The sequence below is a fragment of the Haliotis rufescens genome, unplaced genomic scaffold (assembly GCF_023055435.1).
Source record: "Haliotis rufescens isolate VD_foot unplaced genomic scaffold, xgHalRufe1.0.p SCAF_5, whole genome shotgun sequence".
Taxonomy (NCBI): Eukaryota; Metazoa; Mollusca; class Gastropoda; order Lepetellida; family Haliotidae; genus Haliotis; species Haliotis rufescens.
Window position 1 is genome coordinate 50,694,501 of NW_025964223.1, and position 24,321 is coordinate 50,718,821.

The 24,321-nt window shown below is 39.0% G+C and overlaps 1 protein-coding gene across 5 annotated transcripts in view; it reads right to left on the reverse strand.

Annotated features, from left to right (window-relative positions):
- Positions 1 to 24,321, reverse strand: part of LOC124126830 (four and a half LIM domains protein 2-like) — a 161,258-nt gene that overhangs the window by 107,479 nt on the left and 29,458 nt on the right. For 3 of the 5 annotated variants that reach the window (XM_046490369.2, XM_046490361.2, XM_048384393.1), the window contains exon 1: positions 6,982 to 7,074. The exons of the other annotated variants lie outside the window; for them this stretch is intronic. In XM_046490369.2, the coding sequence (XP_046346325.1) occupies positions 6,982 to 7,059 (78 nt within the window). In that variant the 5' untranslated portion in view covers positions 7,060 to 7,074. Of the gene's footprint in view, positions 1 to 6,981; positions 7,075 to 24,321 lie in introns of those variants that run through there. 5 annotated transcript variants of the gene reach the window in all.

Below are 24,321 nucleotides of genomic sequence, written 5' to 3' on the forward strand. Positions count from 1 at the left end.
AATTTCAAAAGCAGGAAAGTACTTGAAAGTTCACCTGCCTGTGCAAGCAAAGCCGTTAGAGTGAGCCAATGAATCTAGACAGTAATGTTTGTGCATGTGGTGCAGAAAACCTCTTCAGAAGGCTGACATTTAATATACCATTTATTTACTTTGATATTGATGAAAATTAAAGAAAGAAAATGAAAATCAATGAAATGGTAACCTTAAATTTTATATCGTAAATGCCTTGAGAAAAGTAATGGTAAAACTACTGTTTTTATACGAAAGGCTTCAACCATGATGCCAGTCGATAACATAAAGGGTTTGGCAAATGTAGTTTGTTTTGGTAGAAAACAAGATCAGCGCCGTTGAGAAATCTGGGTGGACAGACAAGTTAGTCGACAATCTAAACCAAATTGCTTTGTAGACCATGTCCAGGTCGGCACTGACAGTTGGATAAACATGCAGGAAGGTGTGAATGTGGTTGTATGCCACTTTTAACAATATTCCCTCAGTAACAAGGTGGGGTCATCAGAACTTGGCTTCATACACTGTGGTGGTAGTCGAACCGAGGACCATGCTGTGAGAATAAAACGCTATAACCACTACACTACACATGTAGGAAGGAAAAATGCTTTGTCAAATAGTCATGCCTGGAAAATTTGACCTCAGATTTGATAAAAGTTCCACTATCCACAAACAAAATTCCTGTACTCCCAACAACAAAAACATCTGTTGTTATACCTCTATAAAACTACCACCATGATCATCTTCCCGAGGCAAGGGAGTTAACTGACTTCAGTTTCCACCCTTGCCGAACAAGACTGGAATTTCTGGGCTAGATCGTAGCGCCACCAGTGGTTATTACCCTTCTGAGTTGTGTCCCTTCTATGCCTATCCCACTGACCAATCAGATTCCACATTTTGTATCACTTGTATCAAAATAGCGGCACTCAGTCAGGATGATCTGCTCAATAATCAAGATCTATATTGTGATAAAACTGGTCTTACATCACAAAGTGCAAAGTGTATCAAAACATGAAAGATTTGGAAAAAATCTGTTGACGCGAGTTGGCAGTGCACATATTTTGCAAATCCTGCAATCGACCGAAATCTGCACAACAGTTTACAGACTGGATTTCGATTTCATTGTGCGATTTTGATTGGACGATGCATTGACTTGTTAGTCCAGCCAAAATATAACTCCATAATACCAGCCTAGTTTGGCAAGGGTGGAAACTGGACTTTTAAAGTCAGTTAAGTCCCTTGCCTCAGGAAGATGCACCATGATATGATGCAGTGACTTCCATATCAACAAGAAACTGGTCGAAATCCTCAAGAACTGCCTATGTAATAATTCATTTTTTGTTGTTGTTTGATGCTGCACTCAGAAATATTCCATTAATATGACGGCTGTCTGGAAATAATCGAGTCTGGACCAGACAACCCAGTGACTGTCATCAAGAGCATCAAACTACGCAATTGGGATATGTAGACATGCATCAACCACGTCAGCGAGCCTGAACACCCTATCCTGTTAGTCACCTCAAATGACAAGCATAGGCGCCTTTTATGGCAAGCATGGGTTGCTGCAGACCTATTGTACCCCGGATCTTCATGGGTGGCCTATGTAAAGTGGATCCTTGTTTTATTGTATTTACACATGAAGACTGAGTTGTGCATTTGAAATATTTTAGTCATCAGATTTAGCTTTTCATGTACAGGAAGGTCTTTTGATAATAGTGGTACTTGTTCACAGGCTATATTTTATAAATAACAATGTCGTTAAATAAAATATACATAAAAAAATAATTAAAAAGAGATATTGAAATTGATCTAAAACCTAACATCAGGTAAAATGGCTGCTCAATCAGAGTTTCTTTGAAAGACAAATAAAAGAGTTACCTCCCCTCTCACAAAGAGTGGGTGAGTGGTTATTGCTTAATGCTGCATCAGCATTCTTCCAGCTATTCATGGCGATTCTCATAAAGATCATGAGAGACAGTTTTCTGAGTTATTCATAGAGACAGCAGAAAGAATATAGACTTTTCCTAAAAATCTTAAACTTATTCCACATTTACACAGTTTGGAAACAAACAAAAAACCAAGGACAGAGAGATCATATGTTATTTGTTATAAGTTATTCATTAAAGTTAGAAGTTAGAACTTAAATATTTCCTCCGTCTACTTGTCGCCATTAAAGCATCTCTATGGACTGATAATGTGATCCTGGTCACAAATGTTAACTAGAAACAACAATTTGTTTCAGAAAAGGCAATTTTGAAATTCAACAAATTTATCCTTCTAGAAGCTGCCACATAATATTCACTTCCAGATTACACTGTTGGAACAGAACTACAGCTACAGAACTGGTCAATCTGACCGCCTGCAAAGAGTTTATTTGACCTCACTAATAGAATGTGTTTTGATGGAATTGAAAATTTATCTTCAAGAAAATGAAGCATAAAAAGAGAAAATCAAGAACCAAGAAAACATAGTATTATTGAGAAAAATCTGAATGACATTGTTCATTTTAGCACCTCGTGTGGGCTGGGATTATCAGATCCACGCCTTTTCAAAACGATGTCTTGTAGGTTTTTTTAGAGTAGAATAATTTCATTACTTGTTTTACATATCTGCGGGATTCATTTTAGCTATCTGAAAAAAAAATGAAATTCTGCAATGGAAAATAATCAACTAGTAACATTTTATAGAATTTAAGAGAATTAAGGAAAGCTCCCAAGGTTCATAGTTTTACAGCGCACATCTCTATTGTAGCATCACACCACTCATTGTCATGAAAATACATGACATCAGTCAGAAAAGCATCAAATCTCAAGCTCTCTCTTGTCTGTAAAACTTGAAATACATTCTCCTGGTCAATTTTATCATTTTTCAGCTCAAAATGTATTGTCACACACATACTTCAGCTACTGAAGTTAGTGTAGTATTTTTAGGCAAATCTGCATTTTACAACCAATAAATGGCATGATGTTATGAATGTCAGGTGATTTGGCCATCAAACCAGCTGTTTAAAGCAGACATGGTTATTGTGATATGAAACATCTGACTGACCAATCAGAATCGGGAATTTTCCTTATTCATGGCAGAATATTGAATACGGTATTTCTTAATATTAGTTATTGGAGTCTCCCTTATCCACCGCATGTTCTTTGATTTAGCATCTCACAAGTGGAAGCCCACAATCCGAATCAAGAAAAGATTGATGATGTTGTTGAGAAATGATTGCCATGAAGGGGAACAGCTGACATGAGGGTGACATATTGTCCATTCCTCATCTAAGGTAGTTTTGATTACACCATCAAAACCCAATGCTATGGTCACTCGATTCATTTTCGTATTTGTTCATGTCCTTTGTGATCGACCTTGTGTGATTTGAGACAAGGTTGATTGTAACACCCTAAAAACAGATTGATTGATTATAACATTAGAAGATGTTAGCATTAAGAAAGAGGTTCACTAAAACCATAAACTTGGACCAAAGTATTTGTTTTTAGAAAAAACCCATTTGGAATGGTTAGAAAGCCATCAAGAGAAGATTGCATGAACAGCTTCTAGTCACAGGGAAACTGATTGAGTTGAACAGGATTTACGATGTGCCGGACAATATATACTGCTCAAAAGAATTTAGAGAACACCTGAAGAACAGATTATATATGATATGAAAGAATTGGATGGTCCTTATCTGTCTGTCACTGCGTGTGCGTGTGTGCGTGTGTGCGCGCGTGTGTGCACGTGTGTGTGTGTGTGTGTGTGCGTGTGTGTGTCTGCGTGTGCGCGTGTGCGTGCGTGCGTGCATGCCCCAGTTCAGTGGGAGCTACACAATAGAAGCTGTCTCAATCTGGGTAGGCATTCACATAAACACAGCAAGTCTGTACGCAAGTTAATTGAAAGTACTTGGGTTGGTTGGTTGGTTTGTTGTTTAACGCCGCACTCAGCAATATTCTGGACCAGACAATCCAGTGATTAATATCATGAGCATCGATCCACGAAATTGGGATCGATGACATGCATCAACCAAGTCATCGAGCCTGACCACCCGATCCCGTCAGTCGCCTTTTACGACAAGCATAGTCACCTTTTACAGCAAGCATGGGTTGCTGAAGACCTATTCTTCCCCGGAATCTTCACGGGTCAAAAGTACTTGGGTTTTGAATATTTAGGGTGGGGGGTATTTTACAAAAATACGCTGCTTATCTGTAGCTCTGCTCTCGTGATCTCAATCCTAAGACACACCATCACACTGCATATGTCAGTTTTTCTTCACTGAGACATTTTGTTATTTATTAAATAATTTGATAAAAAGCGCATGAAAACTTTTACAGGATTGACATGGGTTTTAGCGTCACTACGTCATATCAATACATTTACTAGCACCTTTATGAAACACCAGTTCACTGGTATCAGTTACATTACAGTGTGAGAATGAAGGGAGTTTAAATGCGGGAGTTAATACTTCATCTTCACTTCTGGAAAATATGACATGTGAAAAGGTGGAAAATCACTAATAGAGATTTCAAATATATATCTGGATGGAAGATTACAAAATGTAAGAAAGTAAACAGAGTGAATCTGTCCTTGAAGTCTGTCTTTCATGTCCTAGATATCTAGTTCATGTTCTAGTTTGTACATATCTCAGCTCAAAATTGGAATTTATCAGTCTTCTTTTTAACAGATGACCGGTAATAAATGTGACCCACTAGGAGAAAAGGGCCCTCATGGGTGCCAGGGTACAATTGTACTGTGACAGCATAAAGACGTTTGACATCAACTTATTTCAGTAAAGATCGACATGTGTGCAGACTATAATATTATCTTATTTTTCTCTCGTTAGTTCGTAATGTAATAAAGATAGAATTCAAAACCTTTCAGCATACATGTCTACTTTCAATTCCTCAGACATTATGTCTAAAAACTGCAATTATTACATAAACAGATATAAGTCGCAAAATGAGCCCAAATGTTTGATGTCATGTACCTCTGTAATAAATATGAACTGAAGCTCGTTAATTGTATTTTTGTGTTCCGAAGATACTTTAGTTTTAAAATATAATTAAAGTCAAAATGTGATTTTTCACCCACTAGGTCCCTTATCTCCGGGTGGGTCACAAGTACAGGAGCACAAGTACAGGACCACACTCAGGACCAACAAGGCTTCATGTTCAGATACATTCGAAATAACAAAGTTTGAGATAACTGGTTTCAATTATGTGTTTAATCTTGCACTAAATAAACCTTCTAAAACACTCAGGCACGTCCTTTAATCTTGTTCAAGACAGGTATGCCAACATGAGTGAAGTGCTGCAATATGCAGGTCTTCAACTCGTTTCTCCTTTCTATAGCATTATCCCATGCACAGACTTGTGCCCCAAGTGCCCCTTTGTTAAGCCAATTTTAACCTCAATAAATGTCAGCCAATAAAACCCTTAATATTCTTAACTTTCCCCTTCAAAGTATCAACCTAATCCAGGACAATATTAGTGAGTGAGTGAGTTGGGTTTAACATCACTTTTAACAGTATTCCAGTTATATCACGGCATGTCAGCTTGATGTTAGAGGAAAGCCCGAAGGTGTCAGACGTTTACCTCTTCGGTGAAACCCATGAACAGTTATGGTGCTGACAAACCTAGAAACATAAGTGGGGTGAACTGGGATTTGAACCCACAATCATTTGTCTCTGGCATGCCCAAAGTACGCAACTCTCCACAGTGGTTGGTTGGTTGGTTGGTCTGTTGTTTAACGCCACACTCAGCAATATTCCAGCTATATGATGGTGGTCTGTAAATAATTGAGTCTGGACCAGACAATCCAGTGATTAATATCATGAGATTCGATCCACGAAATTGGGATCGATGACATGCATCAACCAAGTCAGCGAGCCTGACCACCCGGTCCCGTAAGTCGCCTTTTACGACAAGCATAGTCACCTTTTATGGCAAGCATGGGTTGCTGAAGACTTATTCTACTCTACTACTCATCCCTGCTACATACTCCCCCGTCAACAGAAGGCACGTCCCGGGCCGCATAGTAGGGTACTGAGGCTTATTTTATTCTAATTTGATGTGAACGTGCTCAGCCCCACGTTGGGCGCCAATGTAGCGGCCATAAAATTTCCGAGTCCCGTGATGGGATTCGAACCACGGACCTTCTGATCAGAGGTCGGACGCCTTGTCCATATGACCAAAGAGGTTAACCCCCTCAGCAAGCTGACAAGGTAAGGATGTCATCTGTGGGATGACTCCATGCCCTGCTACAAAATGACTGTAGTTGATGTGATATGAAAAACAAAAGGTGTTCCTTAACTTCTTTTGAGTAGTATATATCCGAAAACTATCATCATGTCACATTTAATTTTACAAACTCAAAGCTGATTCCAAAACCTAATAACAACTACAGGGAACTGTTTTCTTAAGCTATGAACTGCTGGCAGCATTAGCTTGTGCTGTGTCCAGCAAAACAAATCACTACCTCCCCTAACAAATGTGGACATATTCGCATTAAGAAGATATAAGCACTCACATCTGTTAGATAAACCTAAACAACACACATTGACAGAGAGTGCAATCTGGTAAGTAGTTTCAGAAGATGGAAGAACTAATAATTTACCCAACATTGTTGTTAATGCACACAATTCCTACATTCTGCTTTTATTTATGTAATCACTAATTTATCGGCATGGATCACATTCCATCCTGGAAACCAGCACATAAATACCCAACTCTGGTCTTTCTGAGTAGCTACATAGACAGGACTTTCCAAGACAGTTATTTCATCAGCTATAGCATTCTACATATCAGTAACTCAATTTGTTTCATTTCTACTGACAACCCTCACAAGTGCAGCATAGAGAACATCTCTGAGTCTGGGCGGAATAAATGAGTATTCAAAGCATTATAAATGGCATATTTGCACTGATAAAAATCTTTATCATGAACTGATGCACCTAAACATCTATAACATTTCAACCCAATGAGCACTTACCTTATCAGATTTTCCAACTAAATCATCAGCACGAAAAGTAACACTTTTTCGTTTTGGCTTTCCGAATTTCCTATCCATGATTAATGTTGTATGGACTTTTGTAATCATTCACATGCTCCCATTCTGGAAACAAATCATGCCTTAACCCGATAGTCCCATTTACAAGGAACAAATTAACAAAAACAAACTGCCCTGAACACAAGCTGGTCCGGAGAATGGAACTGGCCGCGTAGGTTCCGAGCCGACTCGGCAAATCTTGAGAATCATGGATGATTGATTGGTAACGAGCGAGCGTTCTGATCCATTACAAACACACATCCCTAGAAATTTATTCAAGTCGTGTGATTTCGTGAAGCTATAGACTGCCATCATAACACTGATGCTATCCCCAAACTCCAATAATCAGTACCGACTGCTGCAGTAACACTTAAAGGAGCTCTAACTCTGGATTTGCATAGTAGTAACATTTAAAGGGGATCTGACCTTTGAATTACATCAGTAAAAGTTAAAGGAGTTCACTCTTTTTGTTAGTTTATGTCACAAATGTAAAACGTTTTGACAGCCGTTTTACTGGTGGTTAAAGTAAAAGGGTCTCTGACTCCTTGTTAACATTAGGTGGGTGAGTTTAACATCCACCCACAAATCAATAGACCTAAGGAGTCGGGATAGACAGTAATCTCGCTAAGTGCAGCTGCAATTACTGAATGTGCATGTTGCTATAGTGACTTTTCTTTCCTATATTTTCTGAAAGCATGGTCATCATGATCCAGTCATGATAATAATCATCATAATCATCACAACCACCATCATCATTCATCATCGTTCCAAACTTTAGTTTCTCAAGACTGATCATCCATGAGTGAACACAGAAATAACCCTCCCCATTTATTAGGAATGTCTTGTTGGACCCTCCCTAATACATGATGAGTGAATGGGTGAGTGTTTGATTATAACTTAATGATGCATCAACAATCTTGGAGCTTTTCGCATTAAGGTGAGTGAATGAGTGACTGCTGCACTATGCCACAGTCATCTATATTCCATCCTTCCTAAACCAGAAATAAACCCAGTGGTTGAGAGTAAGGGTGCACGGTATTACGGGTATATCGGTAAATTGAGGTTCATTCTTTCCAGGATACGTATCACAATATCATGTTTTAATGCTCAGTATATCGGGTGATTTCAAATAGTGATTTTTACCATGTGTTTAATGTTATACACTTGCCAAATACGTGTACCTTTGAAATGTTTTTATAATTCCAAAATGCAAGTTCGCATTCTGGAGTTCTTCTGTGGCAGTGGTGTAACACTGTCATCACTGTCCCGGAGCGTGCATCCTTGTACATTTATTGAATGAGTAAACATTATGCTGTTCCAGTTTCTTGTTTTGTTCCATTTATGAACTTCAATTCCTGCATTTATGTTCAAATTGCTTCTGAATTAAAAATGTTGAATTAAACAATACATTGTGATATGTATGGCAATACGGCCTTGTGCATTTTAAAATATTGTGATACACATTAAACATCCAATACCCATCCCTAGTTGAGAGCATGAGCAAAGATCCATGCTGGCTGGGTACGGTGGCACACTGTCAGGACACACTGTAAATACCTGACCTTCACTAGTCTGTTCTTGCTACAAGCAAGGGTAGCTACGCTAGGACAGAATTATCAGTATCCCAGAGCTCCAGATAAGTTTTTGGTGTTGTGGGTATTTTACCCATGCATTTTAAAATCATTGGATATCAGTAATTCTATCTGGGTATTCAAATTTATGTTATCCACTAGTTTTTACACATGTGGGTATTTAAGTTAAATATTTAAATACACTTCATATAGACTAGTCCCTGCAAACTGTTGTCGTGTGGGTTTGAGAGCTTTATAGGACTCAAAAATACCGCCATACTTCCACATAAAAGTGTGATGGCAAATGATCATGATGTAACTGTCATCGTGGAGTTTGGCAAGGTTGACAGAATGTCCATATATAATTTCAAAATAAGTTTGATTTGCTAATCGAATACGCAGGGTTACTTTACAATATTTTGATGATACGCACTAGTTTTATTTTTGTAGCGTATCTGTAATGTTCGTTGCGTATTTGATACGCTTGAATTTTATTTCACTGCATATTTCTGATGCGTATTTTACGCAGATACACAGCTTATCTGGAGCTCTGGCATCCCCTGATGATGCGTCCCGTGAAGACCTGGGGTAGAATAGGTCTTCAGCAACCTATGCTTGCTGTAAAAGGAGACTATGCTTGTCGTAAAAGGCGACTAACGGGATCAGGTGGTCAGGCTCATGGACTTGGTTGATGCATGTCATCGATCCCACATTGCGAGGATCGATGCTCAAGATATCAATCACTGGATTGTCTGGTCCAGACTCGATTATTTACAAACCACTGTCATACAGCTGGAATATTGCTGAGTGTGGGATTAAACAACAAACAAACAAACAAACAAACCAACCCTGATAATGCTGAATTCCCAAAGAAGTTTATTATCAAGAAAGCAGCAAATAAGCATTTAATCACTTTTTTAGTACTCACCAAAGCACTTTTTACAACCTTCCCCTTAATCTGTCTTGACTTTGGTAATTTCCCCTTATTCTGGCCCATTCCACCCAACACAACCCCGATCATAAATGATTGGTTCTGGAACTTAGTTATTTCTGGGAACAATAATCAAATCATAATATTTCAATAAAAGCCAGTCTGAAATCCCTTTTATTGTTTCAAACTCTGTACACTCTACTGTGAACATATCAATATTCAGAACATGCAGTTTAATGCCTTACCTAAACCATATGCTCTCTCCCAAATTCCAGTCTGTGGTCATTAATCACAAACATGAGTCACACATCAAATATAAGCCATACCTATCTCCATTTTATATTACATTAAGAAGTCAATATAATCAAATCAAAAACTTCTAAAATTTCACAAATCCAATCTTAGTACTTCAAAATGTGGACATCCAATCTCATACACATGGGAAATTCAGAATTCCAAAGATAATTTTTATCTAAGTTAACAATTTTTCAAGTTCTCCTGATTCCATCTCTAAAGGTCAGTCATAACTCACATGCAAAAGGAAAGTCACATCCACAGTTGCTCATACAAAGATCGATACCTCATGATTCATAGACTGACACTAGACACGATCTGTTCCCTTTCATGAAACACGCTATCTCTCAAACTCTGCAACATATGCAGACACAAAGATGTTCAAAGAAAGAGGGCACAAGTGTCCCAGTGGTCCGACGGAGCCACCAGGATCAACTGGCCAGTCCTGGAGGCTCCAGCAACCACTGATCATTGGTTTCAGATCACAGATTCACTACGAATATGATCCTTGGGCTGCCAGCTTCATACTTCATACTTCACACCACTGTGATGACAAAAGACTGTAGAGTTCAATCTCCATATCATCATAATAGGGCAGGGATATTGACAACGTGACCTCAAATTGTAACTCACTCACCTCAAACACATAATCTATCATCATCTGACCTTGACATTGAAAGAGAATGAATAAACACAGTCTGTATATCCACAAAACAAGGGTATTCTGTCATCACATGACGAATGCTGAAAGGGTTTAGGTCTGGATCAGGCAAACCAATGACTGATATTACATCTTTAATTGCACACATGGGTACAAGACACAAGTTGTTCATAGTAGGGATGGAAGTTAACCAAGAATGTCTACCAGCATGAATAGTGATAAAATATAACAATACCCCCCAGAATGTTTGAAACTTGACTTGCCCTTTGCATACCTTTAACATCAACAAAACTGTGCTAATTTACATCCCTGCCCAGGAAGTCCATCAGTGCATGGTTCTGTATGATTGTTTTTTGTTTGTTGCTTAACGCCACACTAAGCAGTATTCCAGCTATATGATGGTGGTCTGGACCAGACAATCCAGTGATTGACATCATGAGCATCGATCCACGAAATTGGGATCGATGACATGCATCATCCAAGTTAGCGAGCCTGACCACCCGATCCCGTTAGTTACCTCATACAACAAGCATAGTCGCCTATTATGGCAAGCATGACTTGCTGAAGACCTATTCTAACCCAGATCTTCACGGGTCGACTATTACTAAATGAGGTTGTTTATCTACACCTGCTCAGAGGCCGATATTTGGCCCCAAGTCCTAAGGAAATGTTAGTAAAAGTTCCCAAAATGGAATTTAATATTTCCCAATTCATGTTAATACAGTTACAGAACTTTACTCGAGGTGACAGGTTTATCACTGATAAGACCAATGAAGAAGAAGAGGCATTAACATATACCTTACATTATTGCACTGAATGCAAATAAAAATGTTAAAATACAATGTCCAAATACCTCTGAATTTAGGAAACTAAGAACTTTAAAAAATCCAAATTTGCCTGTCAAGATTACTTAGTTGAGAACCCTGGATAATTCCTTGAAGGGCTTAGCTGTGTCTATTCCCCCCAACCAGTTATCAAGACAATATTCCAGGTTAAATGTGGGGTGGTCGGGTAGCCTAGTGGTTAAAGCGTTCGCTCGTCAGGCCGAAGACCCGGGTTTGATTCCCGACATTGGTACATTGAGTGAAGCCCATTTCTGGTGTCCCCCTGTGATATTTCTGGAATATTGCTAAAAGTGGCGTAAAACCATACTCACTCACTTATTCACTCCAGGTTAACTCCCCGGAAGGTGGAGAAAATCTAAACACCAAATTGCCTTTGAGAGAAACAGTCTGTAAAACAACAGACCACAGAAAGAATTTAAATCCACAATAGAATACAATTTGCAAGCCATAATTTCATTTATAACTGAAATAACTCAAGCGCACAAATCAACAGGGAAACAGAAAACATCCCAAGTGTGGGATGCATGCCATTGCTAATGGGTTAAAGACGGAGAAGTCACAGACATGTTCTGCCAGTTTGCGGTAAATCAGATAAAACCATAAACCAGGATTACATTCTCTATTGACTTTTTCGTCCATCATGTGAAAATTGGTTTGCTTAGCGCCTGACGAATGTAACAAATGAAGGAAAGACATGCCATTCATCATTAGGTACCATGAAAAACATTCTTTATCTTATACATAATACCATTTTATCGATTAATATGTAATAAGAAGTTGAAAAATGTTACAAATATCAATATAATCATTGTGATAAATTGAATTTTACAAAAGCATTCTCATACTTCAATCAGATAGAAATGTAATCAAATCTATAACATCAAGTTTGTTTGAACCATAAAATGTTTTTCATGTCACCATGGCCCCAAAAGGATATTTTCAAGAAATGAGTGAGTGAGTATGATTTTACGCTGCTTTTAGAAATATTCCAGCAATATTACGGTGGAGGACACCAGAAATGAGGGTTACGCATTGTACCCATGTTGGGAATTGAACCCGGTTCTTTGGTGTGACGAGCAAACGCTTTTAACCACTAGGCTACCCGACTGTCCCATCAAGAAATGTAATGAACAGAAAGTAACTGAATGTTGTATTATGAGAGCTGAATCAATCCCACAGGGAGACCGGCATGGTGTTGGGCACCTACTCTGCCATAGAATTCCCACAGGGAGACCGGCATGGTGTTGGGGACCTATTCTGCTATAGAACCCTCACAGGGAGACCGGCATGGTGTTGGGGACCTATTCTTCTATAGAATTCCCACAGGGAGACTGGCATGGTGTTGGGGACCTATTCTGCCATTGAATCCCCACAGGGAGACCGGCATGGTGTTGGGGACCTATTCTGCCATTGAATCCCCACAGGGAGACCGGCATGGTGTTGGGGACCTATTCTGCTATAGAATTCCCATGAAGAGACAATCATGGTGCTTCATTTGCCCTGGAATCCCCACAGGGAGCCAAGCAAGGGACATATTCTGCCCTTCAATCCCTATGGGGAGACAAACATGGGATATATTCTGCAGTGGAATCCCCAGGAGGAGGCATAAGCCATATCATGCCTTTGAATCCCCATGGGGAGACAAACAGAGCCATATTCTGCCTGGAATCTCCTTGAGGAGACAAGCATGGGATATATTCTGACCAGGAATCTCCATGGGGAGACAAGCATGGGATATATTCTGCACTGGAATCCCCACGAGGAGGCAAGCATGAGCCATATCATGCCTTTGAATCCCCACAAGGAGACATACAGAGCCATATTCTGCCCTGGAATCTCTTTGAGACAAGCATGGGACATATTCTGCCCAAGAATCCCCATAGGGAGACAAACATGGGACATATTCTACCCTGGAATCCCCACTGAGAGACATGCATGGGACATTCTGTCCAGGAATCCCTAAAGGGAGACAAGCATGGGACATATTCTGTCCTGGAATCCCCACAGAGAGACAAGCATGGGACATTCTGTCCAGGAATTCCCACAGGAAGACAAGCATGGGACATATTCTGTCCTGGAAGCCTCATGACATGTGTCGAGGGTTTATGACTACTACTAGGTATGACTGCCCTGTGATGTAATAAATTCAAATGCAAGCTGATTGGATGGTGTGGAAATTCATGATGTATTACCAGAATTCACTGCAATTTCAAGAAGCAATCTTCCACCTGCTGTACGGTTATCATGTTCGGCTCAGTCCAGCTTACAATTAATGTATATAATGTGCACCAATGAAATATAAGGAAGTTATTACAACAAGTCCAACAATGACACAATCCTATCGCATCTATTGATTTTTACCCAAATGTCGTGCAAGTTCCCACCAGGAATTCAACATGTTCGACTTTTATTAGCATGTTGTCATGTTTATATTCACATGTCATAATATCTCATGGTTGTCAGCCAAACAATGTTTATCTCAGGACCAGCAAAGCAACATTTGACAAACTTCACCCCAAGTGGCTTTGGAGGCAAAGAGAACTCCAGTATCCACGAGACAACTAAATGGGGATTGGCCCCTTGTAAATGTGTAATTGTAATCGACAGCATGGATTTTCACAAATGCTATCAAACACTGAGTTTGTCTAAGGTTGAGTATTTCAAGTACGTTGTGGTTGTACACGTCTAGATATGCACAAAGAAATTACCCAATACCCTAAGTGATTACTTAAATGGAAGCTTGTTAATCAGGATGTTTTTACAAAGAGCATTCACATCTGGATCAGTTGGGTTTCTACTGTGGGCTTGGATGGGTAAATCAGGTACTTTCGTCGGGGGGTGGGGGGGGGGGGGGGGCTTCTGAGTAGGACCTGGGTACCCACAGGACTACCTGGACACGCGGTTACTCACATGATATATATTGATTAATGACCACAATAAAACTCCATGGTTTCACTTCAAGTTTCTTATGTTTGCATTTCTTTCTGACTCCATGCATTCTTCTGACTTTAATATCTTGAATAATGATAAAGCTTCAGTTAATTTCAGTGTATGCATTATCAGATTGTTTTATATGTGTATCTAAATTGTTTTTTTGCTAGGGCTCCAGTAAAACAATTCCCGATTGGACATCTTGTACCCAACTCTTGAGGCCTACAGTGGGTACCCGGTTAGGGTTGGGTAATAAGGGGCAGGTAACCGGTTGTAAATTTAGAGTGAGTGAGTGAGCTGGGTTTAACGCCGCTTTTAACATTATTCCAGTTATATCACGGCGTGTCAGCTTAATGTGGGAGGAAAGCCCGAAGTGATGCAGGTCTCAGACGTTTACCACTTCGGTGAAACCAACGAGCACGGGTATGGTGCTGACAACCCTAGAAACATAATTGGGGCGAACCAGGATTCGAACCCACAATCATAGGTTTCTGGTGTGTCCAGGGGACGCAACTCTGCACAGCGAATCGCGGCGCCTTAGATGACTGGGCCACCCGTGCCCCCTGTAAATTTAGACTCACAGCCCCAGTTTCTACGTAGCTGTCATACATGTATTATGGTTCTGTTTGGATGAACAAAACCTTCCAATTGGCGTGCTGGTTTTCTTGGGGGAATTAGTCAGAAAAGAGCCGAAGTCACAGGAGACTAATCACAATTTTATTTACAAGAACAATTAACAATGAACCAATTTACAACATCTTAGAATATAGCTGAGGGTGCCACGGATTCGGTACAACCCTCTGGGCTGTGGGGGAGAGATCTGCTTGGTTAGAGCGACAAACCCCTTCTGCTTAACATTTTGCTTCTGTGTGTTTTTAAAAAAACTTAGAAGAATAAAAAGGAATATGATTGGTTGATACACAATGGGGTGTGCCTTATGGTTATTGAATGGCTAGACAGAGGGGAATACTTAATCCTGTTAATCCTGTTGGACTGGCACTAATCTTGTTGACATATTTACTGGGTGCTTTGAAGGGGATTATGGTGTCACTATTGACGAGCTTTTATGGGGGCTAATCCTTAATGAGTCTAAATTGAAGTAATTGCTGAATGTTATTCTAATATAGGTGATGACAGATTTACTAAAATAAAATAGTTCAAGGCAATCTATAAGACTATGTAGACATATCTTGTTTCTTATTGGATATTATGCCTGGGAGATGGGATCTTGATACCTTAGGCTAGTATTTATCTAAAAGCTTTAAATCTATTAAACTATGTAGACATAACTTTTGTCTTATTGAATAGTATGTCTAGGAGATGTGTTCTCGTTACCTTAGGCTAGCATCTATCTAAAAAGCTATAACTGAAACTACTGATATTTTATATATGCATTTTACCTGATGATAAGTATTACTTGCTAAATTATAATTATATGAAATGATGTATAAATATTACACTCTCATAACTCATAAAAGCACTTGATGTGGATCTAATTATTATATGAAAACTTAGTATAAATGTTATATCATGATACATGTATCGCTCACAGCTGAGTCAGCTAGTTAAGGGTTTGAAACTGCCTTCAGCATTATTCCCGCAACACCATGACAGGTACACCAGAAATGGGTTTCACACATTGTACCCTGCTGCAGAGCCAAAATGTAAAGTAATACTATATTGTTCATAGCTTTTGTAACAATCAAATGTAAAATAATAATCAAAGTGTTTGGAAATATACCACACTTGCTTCAGTTGAGTTTGGAATATGGAAATAAAACTGAATATAATTCCTCATCTCATTCAACATGTATTGGCAATCTCATGACTTTGCCATTGACGTCAAATCATGCCTTTCCCAAAAAGTCAAAGATTTCTTTGCACATTCCATTAAATGGTAATGAAAAGATTTGGACGACATCGCAAACTGTATCTTTTTATGATAATCAGGCCATTTTGAAGTATTCTTGCCCCAACAGAAATAGTTTTAATTGATCTCACAACAGACAGGCCATGCAAGATATGAACTATGAAATGATCAACCCAGTTTTGCATGGATCAAAATTGCCACATTAAAACTGCAGCTGCATGCTGTATGTATAATTCACAAAGCCAAAGCAATGTACGCCAATCTCTACTGAACAAGTTTTCAGGAAGCTAGTTTATTCATGTATGAAACAATGGTTTCTGGCAACGATGATGCAGACTTGTGATTACCCAGCATGCTTTGTGACTCTCAATGCGTAGCTAATCATCGACTACAGGTGATCTGGAATGTCTGCACAGAATCACCAGACAATCCTGTCAGGAAACACACTCGCCTATCAGAAATATTGACGTTTGTTTCCTTGGGACAAGACACAATGAAATCTGATGCCAATCTACACATAACCATTATAAACTCTTTTGATGATTCAGTCAAAACAAGAATACTTAGATGAAAGCGTCTAGAACAAGTAATTATGTCCAGAAATATCACTCAGACATAATAAAGAATAATTTCATGAGAAAATATTACACCTTACCAGCTTCCAAAGTGGTTTCTATAGTTAAAACACAATTGTCATAACAGCGCAAACCAGGAGTAGACATATCTGAGAGCAGGTTTTTCCTCATGCTTCTACACCAGCATCATACGATCAATCATTATAAAGACAGAGCTCCAGATAAGCTGCGTATCTGCGTGAAATACGCATCAGAAATGCAGAAATACGCAGTCATATAACATCCAAGCGTATCAAATACGCAACTAACATTACAGATACGCTACAAAATTAAAACTTGTGCGTATCATCAAAATATTGTGAAGTAACCCTGCGTATTCGATTACCAAATCAGCAACTTATTTTGAAATTATAAACGGGCATTCCGTCAACCTTGCCAAACTCCACGATGACACTTACATCATGATCATTTGCCATCACACTTTCTTGTGGAAGTATGGCGGTATTTTTGAGTCCTATAAAGCTCTCAGACCCACACGACACCAGTTTGCAGGGACTAGATGAATAGTGTTTTTAAATATTTAACTTAAATACCCACATGTGTAAAAACTAGTGGGTAACAGAAATTTGAATACCCAGATAGAATTACTGATACCCAATGATTTTAAAATGCATGGGTAAAATACCCACAACATCAAAAGCTTATCTGGAGCTCTGTAAAGATGTACATAAATGTCTCTCAAAAAGGAAACAGTAGGCATGTCTGGATAAACTGTGTTTGTCTGTTGCTTAACGCTGAACTCAGCAATATTCCAGCCAAATGACAGTGGTCTTGAAATAATCAAGTCTGGACCAGACAATGCAGTGATTGGCATCAATCCATGCAACTGGGATATGACATGCATCAACCATGTCAGAGAGCCTGATCTAGTTATTTTCCTCTTACAACAAGAATAATTGCATCTCATGACAAACATTCTAACCCGGATCTTCATGGGTGTGGGAAAAGTGTGACATCCTTCTACCCACCATTAGGGTTATCGGGTTAGGTCCACAGCAACCTGTGCTGGTCGTAAGACTGACTGACTGAGTATGGTTTTACGCTGCTTTTAGCAATATTCCAGAAATATCAGGGCGGGGGACACCAGAAATGGGCTTCATACATTGTACCCATATCGGAAATCGAACCCGGGTCTTTGGCGTGACAAGCAAACGCTTTAACCGCTAGGCTACCCGACCGCCCCTCTGGTCATAAGAGGCAACAATACGGATCGGATGGTCAGGCTTGGTGACTTGGTGTGTCATCTTACCAAGAGAGCACAGGACATACATAATACCATCAACTGGGCTGTCTGGTTCAAAGTCAATTATTTACATGCTGCCACAACCTAGCTGTAATACTGTTGAGTGCTGCACTATTAAAATAACAAACAAATATACTTCTTCCCATACCGTCCATCAGGTATCAGAAGTCTTACCAATGATCCCATATTCTATTGTTTTATGCTTCTTTTTCCTATTTCATTGGCTGGAAAGATCATTACCTATGCCAAATATTTGTTGCAGCCAACACAATCAGAGTGAGTGAGTATGGTTTTACGCCGCTTTTAGCAATATTCCAGCAATATCAAGGCGGGGGACACCAGAAATGGGCTTCACACATTGTACCCATGTCGGGAATCGAACCCGGATCTTCGGTGTGATGACCGAACACTTTAACCACCAGGCTACCCGACCGCCCCCAACACAATCAGAAGTAAGTTTCCTTACAGTGTAAATGAACAATAATTTTCTGAAATTCAAATACGAAAGTATCAAATTTCATCAATGAAATATAGTCAATACTGCTTTCATTGTAAATACACCAAGAGACCAAGCAAAATTAAAGTATGGTATTTATCAAGGAGGAAAATTCTATTTCAAACTTATGTTTAATGTAGAAACACCTTGAACATTATAAATATTAGAATTTCATGTCTGGTAAATGCTCCAGCCAAGAAACTGTTAGTTAAGCAAACTGCCATTTGGGCAGTCAATATTTTCATCCTCAATTGTCAATCAATATACCCAAATATCTTCACTTGAAAACTTCACTAGGCGAATCAGTACCACAAGGCTATCTAATGTTGAGTGAAATCGCGAGCAATTCATTAAATTACCCAACCTGTGGCTAATCCAAAGGGCCGCTAAGCAGTTCAAGTTGAGAAGGTGCAGAATCTTGTTTTAATCAGTATTCTAGACAAGGGTCAGAATATTAACTTCTTTTTGTGCACGATGAGTGTTCATTATTGTGAATGTGAAGTTAAACTTAACTCTGCCTTGCTGCTGTTAAACATAGACACAACACACAAGGGATACCTAAAATATAAAACTCAAATTGGGAAATCATGGAAGAAAAGAGTCAGAAATAGACCTTTATTTCAATTAGAAATTAGAAACATCACATCACTCTCAGTATTTTGTTCATAATACACAGTTTTGAAGTACAAATGTGAATGTATCGTAATTTCTACAAACTGAAAAAGTTGGAAGAATGATGTTGGATGATAAATAAAATCCCACCCTCGTGTCTTTTGATATCAAATATATCAACACTCGTTGATAAAAGTGGAAAAAAAAACACGGGAAGCCTCGGAGTTTCCCCACTTTTATCAACTCGTGTTGATATATTTGATATCAAAAGACACTCGGGTGAGATTCTCTATTTATTACTTGCCCGTGAAGAGATCACCCGTTTAATAAACATACAGCTGTATTACACATTGTGTAATACCAAAACGCGTGCTTATGTACTCTCGGAACACGTTTCACGAACAAATATTGAACGCTGTCAACATCCCTTGGCTTATTCAACGACATTGCATGTGGAGTTGATAGATCACTGAGAGGATCTTATGCACACTCAATGACCCCAGCAACCTTGTTGCTAGGCTGACGTCACATGGCATTGTTTCGCCGATGGATCTTGCAACAAAATTCCACAAATTACGCCATTGGGTATTGTGACGTTATTGTTAACTTTGAGGTGCAAGGCCCGCTCCACAAGGCGATCGTATTGTGGCGCAACGACAGTCGTTAGTTTAAGTTAAAGTATGTGAGTTGCGATAGTCTTAGCCCTACGATAATTTTGTGAATTCTAAAGGTGGACCGTTGTATGGTATTAAATTAAACGTTTCAACTTTTGAAGTGTTTGAAGTATTATTCTGTTAAACTCAATTGGACTATGCCGTGGATCGTGTAGGTGTCAGCCTATTCATACTCAACAGTATAATTCTAAAAACGTTATAAATGACAAGTAATAAATAAAATACTAAACTCGCTCCCATGTAAAACCAATTTTATGAAACTCATGAATAGTTGTGGTATCTGACTCGCTTTCACTCGTCAGATACCACAACTATTCACTCGTTTCATAAAATTTGTATTACACGGGAGCTCATTTAGTATTCCATATTTATCATCCAAAAACAGGCTTCCACAGCATTGTAGATATCGCTGCAATGAAATTGCATCACAATGCTTTGCAGACCATTGTGATGTCATTGGTTACCATGATGTCACAATCAAATGAAATCACTCATGGCTCTGCTTCTGAAGTTGTTAGCAGTACTTTTTACACTTAAGACACTGCTTATTACTGTCTACAAACTGAAAAAAGTTGGAAGAATGATGTTGGATGATAAATAAAATCTCACCCTCGTGTCTTTTGACATCAAATATATCATGAAAAATCTGTCACTGCTTTAAAGATATGCTCTGGAAACGAATTACGGACAGACAGACACAGATTCTCACACACACACACACACACACACACACACACACACACACACACACACACACACACACACACACACACACACACACACACACACACACACACACACACACAGAATTAAGTGTATCATATACTGCATGATTGTCTCAAATCATTATCATCTTCAGTGAACCAGTGACAGTAAATCTTTTCACCACTTCTTGATCATTCAAATGACAGCAATATTAAACATTTTCAAATCTAGCACAGGTCTCAGAACAGAAATTCCAATTAGCAAAAGAAAAATCTGATAATTACATAAAAATATTATTTGAATAGACAATTTAGAATTGTTTCAATTAGCTAGTTACACAATTAAAAACAGATGTTCATTTGACAATTCTCACTGCCCGCTCCCAACTGAAAGTAGGCAGTCACAGCAGGGGGAAGCACATCAAGGGAGGTAACTCAACTGCTCCTAATACTCAAGACCTAGCCTTTGTATCAAAACACCTGGGCCCACTTGCACAAAGCGATCTTAGCACTACAACTATTGTAAGCCTATGTTAAAGTATGGGAGTTATGATCATCTTAGCGCTAAGATCGCTTTGTGCAAGTGGGCCCTGGTAGCAGATACTACAGACTTATTACTCCAATCTAAGGTAGTAATAAGTTATCACATAACTTTTAGAGATGAGAAAACGTTGACAGCATTATAATAACAAAATTTCAGTGTGTGGTATTTTAGAATTTTGTATTGAACTATGACTGAAAGACAAACTCACTTGACAGTTGACTCTTTAAGATTAACAAGATAAACTGACTGTCTTTGTTATGACCTTGATGTTAATCAAATGCTGTAGAAACAACACCTCAAGACATGACAAAAACACCAAAGCATCATAAATATTTCATAACATGCAAAGACACCACCGTGCACACATTTATGCAACCTTGAATCCCTTTACTTTTCCCCTACTCCTAAAGTGACTCAGTGAGTTCCAGTATCACAGCGTGTCAGCTTAAAGGGGCACTGATCTAAAGCAATTCCCCGGGACTGGTTGTTGCCTTTGTTACTGTTTTTTCCAAGTGAGTACCCGGATGTATAGCAGAAATCTAGACTAGTTCGCGACCTCTGCTGCGCCATTCGTAAGCGCATTAGTCACTTTTATCGGTAGTAATAAGGGCGTATGGTCACATTGATCAACAAAATGAAATACAGTTTTCGAGATAATAAGGAAATGTAGGTATCTTTGTGGGTAGCATCGATAATGGTGACAAAGTTTTGATAAGTCACTTGCTTGGTAATTTTGCGATTTTCGTTTACACTGTTTTGACTTGCAACACAAAGTAAATATTTCACCTGAGCATTGCTTTTTTATAGTGTGTATATTTTTTTACTGTCAAAATGTGTAACATTTTCAAATTTATTAAACGCCTAAATAGTCAGTTATTTTACAAAGTGACTGAAAAACATTTCCATCTGTATTATTATAATAACGAATTCCAAACATGTTGATGTTTAATGTCATCACCAAGAGACTGAAAATGTTACGTTGAAAAGTACATTTCTATGTTGTATGGCTTCTAATCCTACATAATAATCTGTTGTGATGTTTTTAGGCCCTTTTGATTGTCTTAATCAATTTTAGTGAATCTACAATCAAATATTTTAAAAGATATATATCGTTTCGGGATGAGATAACCCGTGTTCGTTTCTCAACTGATCACATAGATTGTTTCAGGTGTTTCACATAGGTGTCAAGTCTCAAGGGTCGGCTGAGAAAGCCCACGTGACAACTATTGTCATATCGTCCACGGTTCCTAAAAATACATTGAGTGATAGATAACAATGAGCAATCAATCAACGTATTATCAGTTAACCCTTTGAACAAAGTATGTTGTTTTTACATCGGCACTTTACGCCATGATATGAGTGTATTCCCTTTGTTTTAGTAAACCTAGACATGTAAACACTCACTTTTGACATATCCCCTGTGCAAGATAACAGTGACTAATCAATCAACGTATTTTCTGTTAATCCTTTGATGACTAGGAACGATCCGTTGATTTACAAAAAAAGTAAATCAACTGATCATTCACCTCTTGCTGGGCTGCCACGTGCATATTACATAACAAACATTTCACCTCACTTCAAACCTGGATTTAGATTGAATAATTACCCCAGACACAATAAATGCCAAATGGGACCCTTTGTCAGGTAATCTAAGTGGTGCTACCAATAATTGTACCTGTAATAAATTCATTAACTGAGCATCAAGTGAATGACGACAAATACACAAGTGTAGGATTATACCAGAAGACGTGGATGACAACGAGGGAGTAGTAATCATATTATCGACGCAATCCGCAATTCAATGCATGGATACTTTTTTAATTATTTAACTATAACTATCTGGAGTATTTCCAAATGACGACATCCGATGAGCTCCGCCGTTCTTTTTGTCTGTTTGTTTAGGCTGAAGAAATTAATTAACATGCGCCCTTTGTCGAAATCTTTATAGATCACAGTTAACCAATCATTGTTCAAAAATGCGTAAAACAAATATTGCCTCCAGCCTCTAAGTTTATTTAGCTGTCCTTGCAGACAGTAGCCCAGTCTCTGGTCACGCTCAGTTGCGTTGCGTATCACCCGGGTACTCACGGGGAAAAAACAATAACAAAGTTAACAACCAGTCCGGGGAATTGCTTTAGATCAGTGCCCCTTTAATGTGGGAGGAAAGCCTGAAGTGATTCAGGTCTCGGACGTTTACTACTTTGGTGAAACCCGCAAGCACGGGTATGGTGCTGACAGCGAATAATGGCGCCTTAGATGACTGTGCCAACTGTGCCCCCCCCCCCCCCCCCCTTACTGGTTCAGAAGAAGTAACAATGTATTAATTAATTCAAGTCTGTGAAACCAATTAAACACCATGGCATCATACTTTCATAAAATGCAATGACACCACTGTACATACATTCATTCAATCTTGAATCCTGTTACTTTTACCCAACTGCTAAAGAGTGAGTGAGTATGGTTTTACGCCACTTTAGGAATATTCCAGCACTATCAGGGCGGGGGACAACAGAAATGAGCTTCACACATTGTACCCATTTTGGGAATCGAACCCGGGTCTTCTGCGTGACGAGTGAATGCTTTAACCACGAGGCTACCCGACCGCACGTACTGCTTAAGAAGCTACACTGTACTAATTCATCAGTATATCGATCTTAGACTCTAGAACTATCAAGTGAGTGAGTGAGTGAGTGAGTGAGTGAGTGAGTGAGTGAGAGTGAGTGAGTGAGTGAGTGAGTGAGTGAGTGAGTGAGTGAGTGAGTGAGTGAGAGTGAGTGAGTGAGTGAGTGAGTGAGTGAGTGAGTGAGTGAGTGAGTGAGTGAATTGGATGGGTACAACACCGCTTTGAACACTATTCCAGTTATATCACGGCATGAGAGCTTGATGTGGGAGGAAAGACCGAAGTGATGCAGGCCTGAGACATTTACCACTTTGGTGAAACCCATGAGCTCGGGTAAGGTGCTCAGAAACTCAGAAACAGAATCAGGGCGAACTGGGATTCAGATAAATTCACAAGGAATAACTTCATGTGTATTTACCTCTTTAAACAGGAGTTGCCCATTTTTTTGGTCAAGAGCAAGCAATATCTCTTTACAAACTCCACTGCCTTCTCTCAGGTTAAAATTGATTTTAAGTACCAACAAAATAAAAGAAGACTACTGAAAATACAAGATAAAATATATTGAAAACGTCAAGATAAAATAACTTTATGACAGTTTAAGTCATAACAAACCACTCCTCTCTACAACTTCAGGATAAATTCATCTACAAGC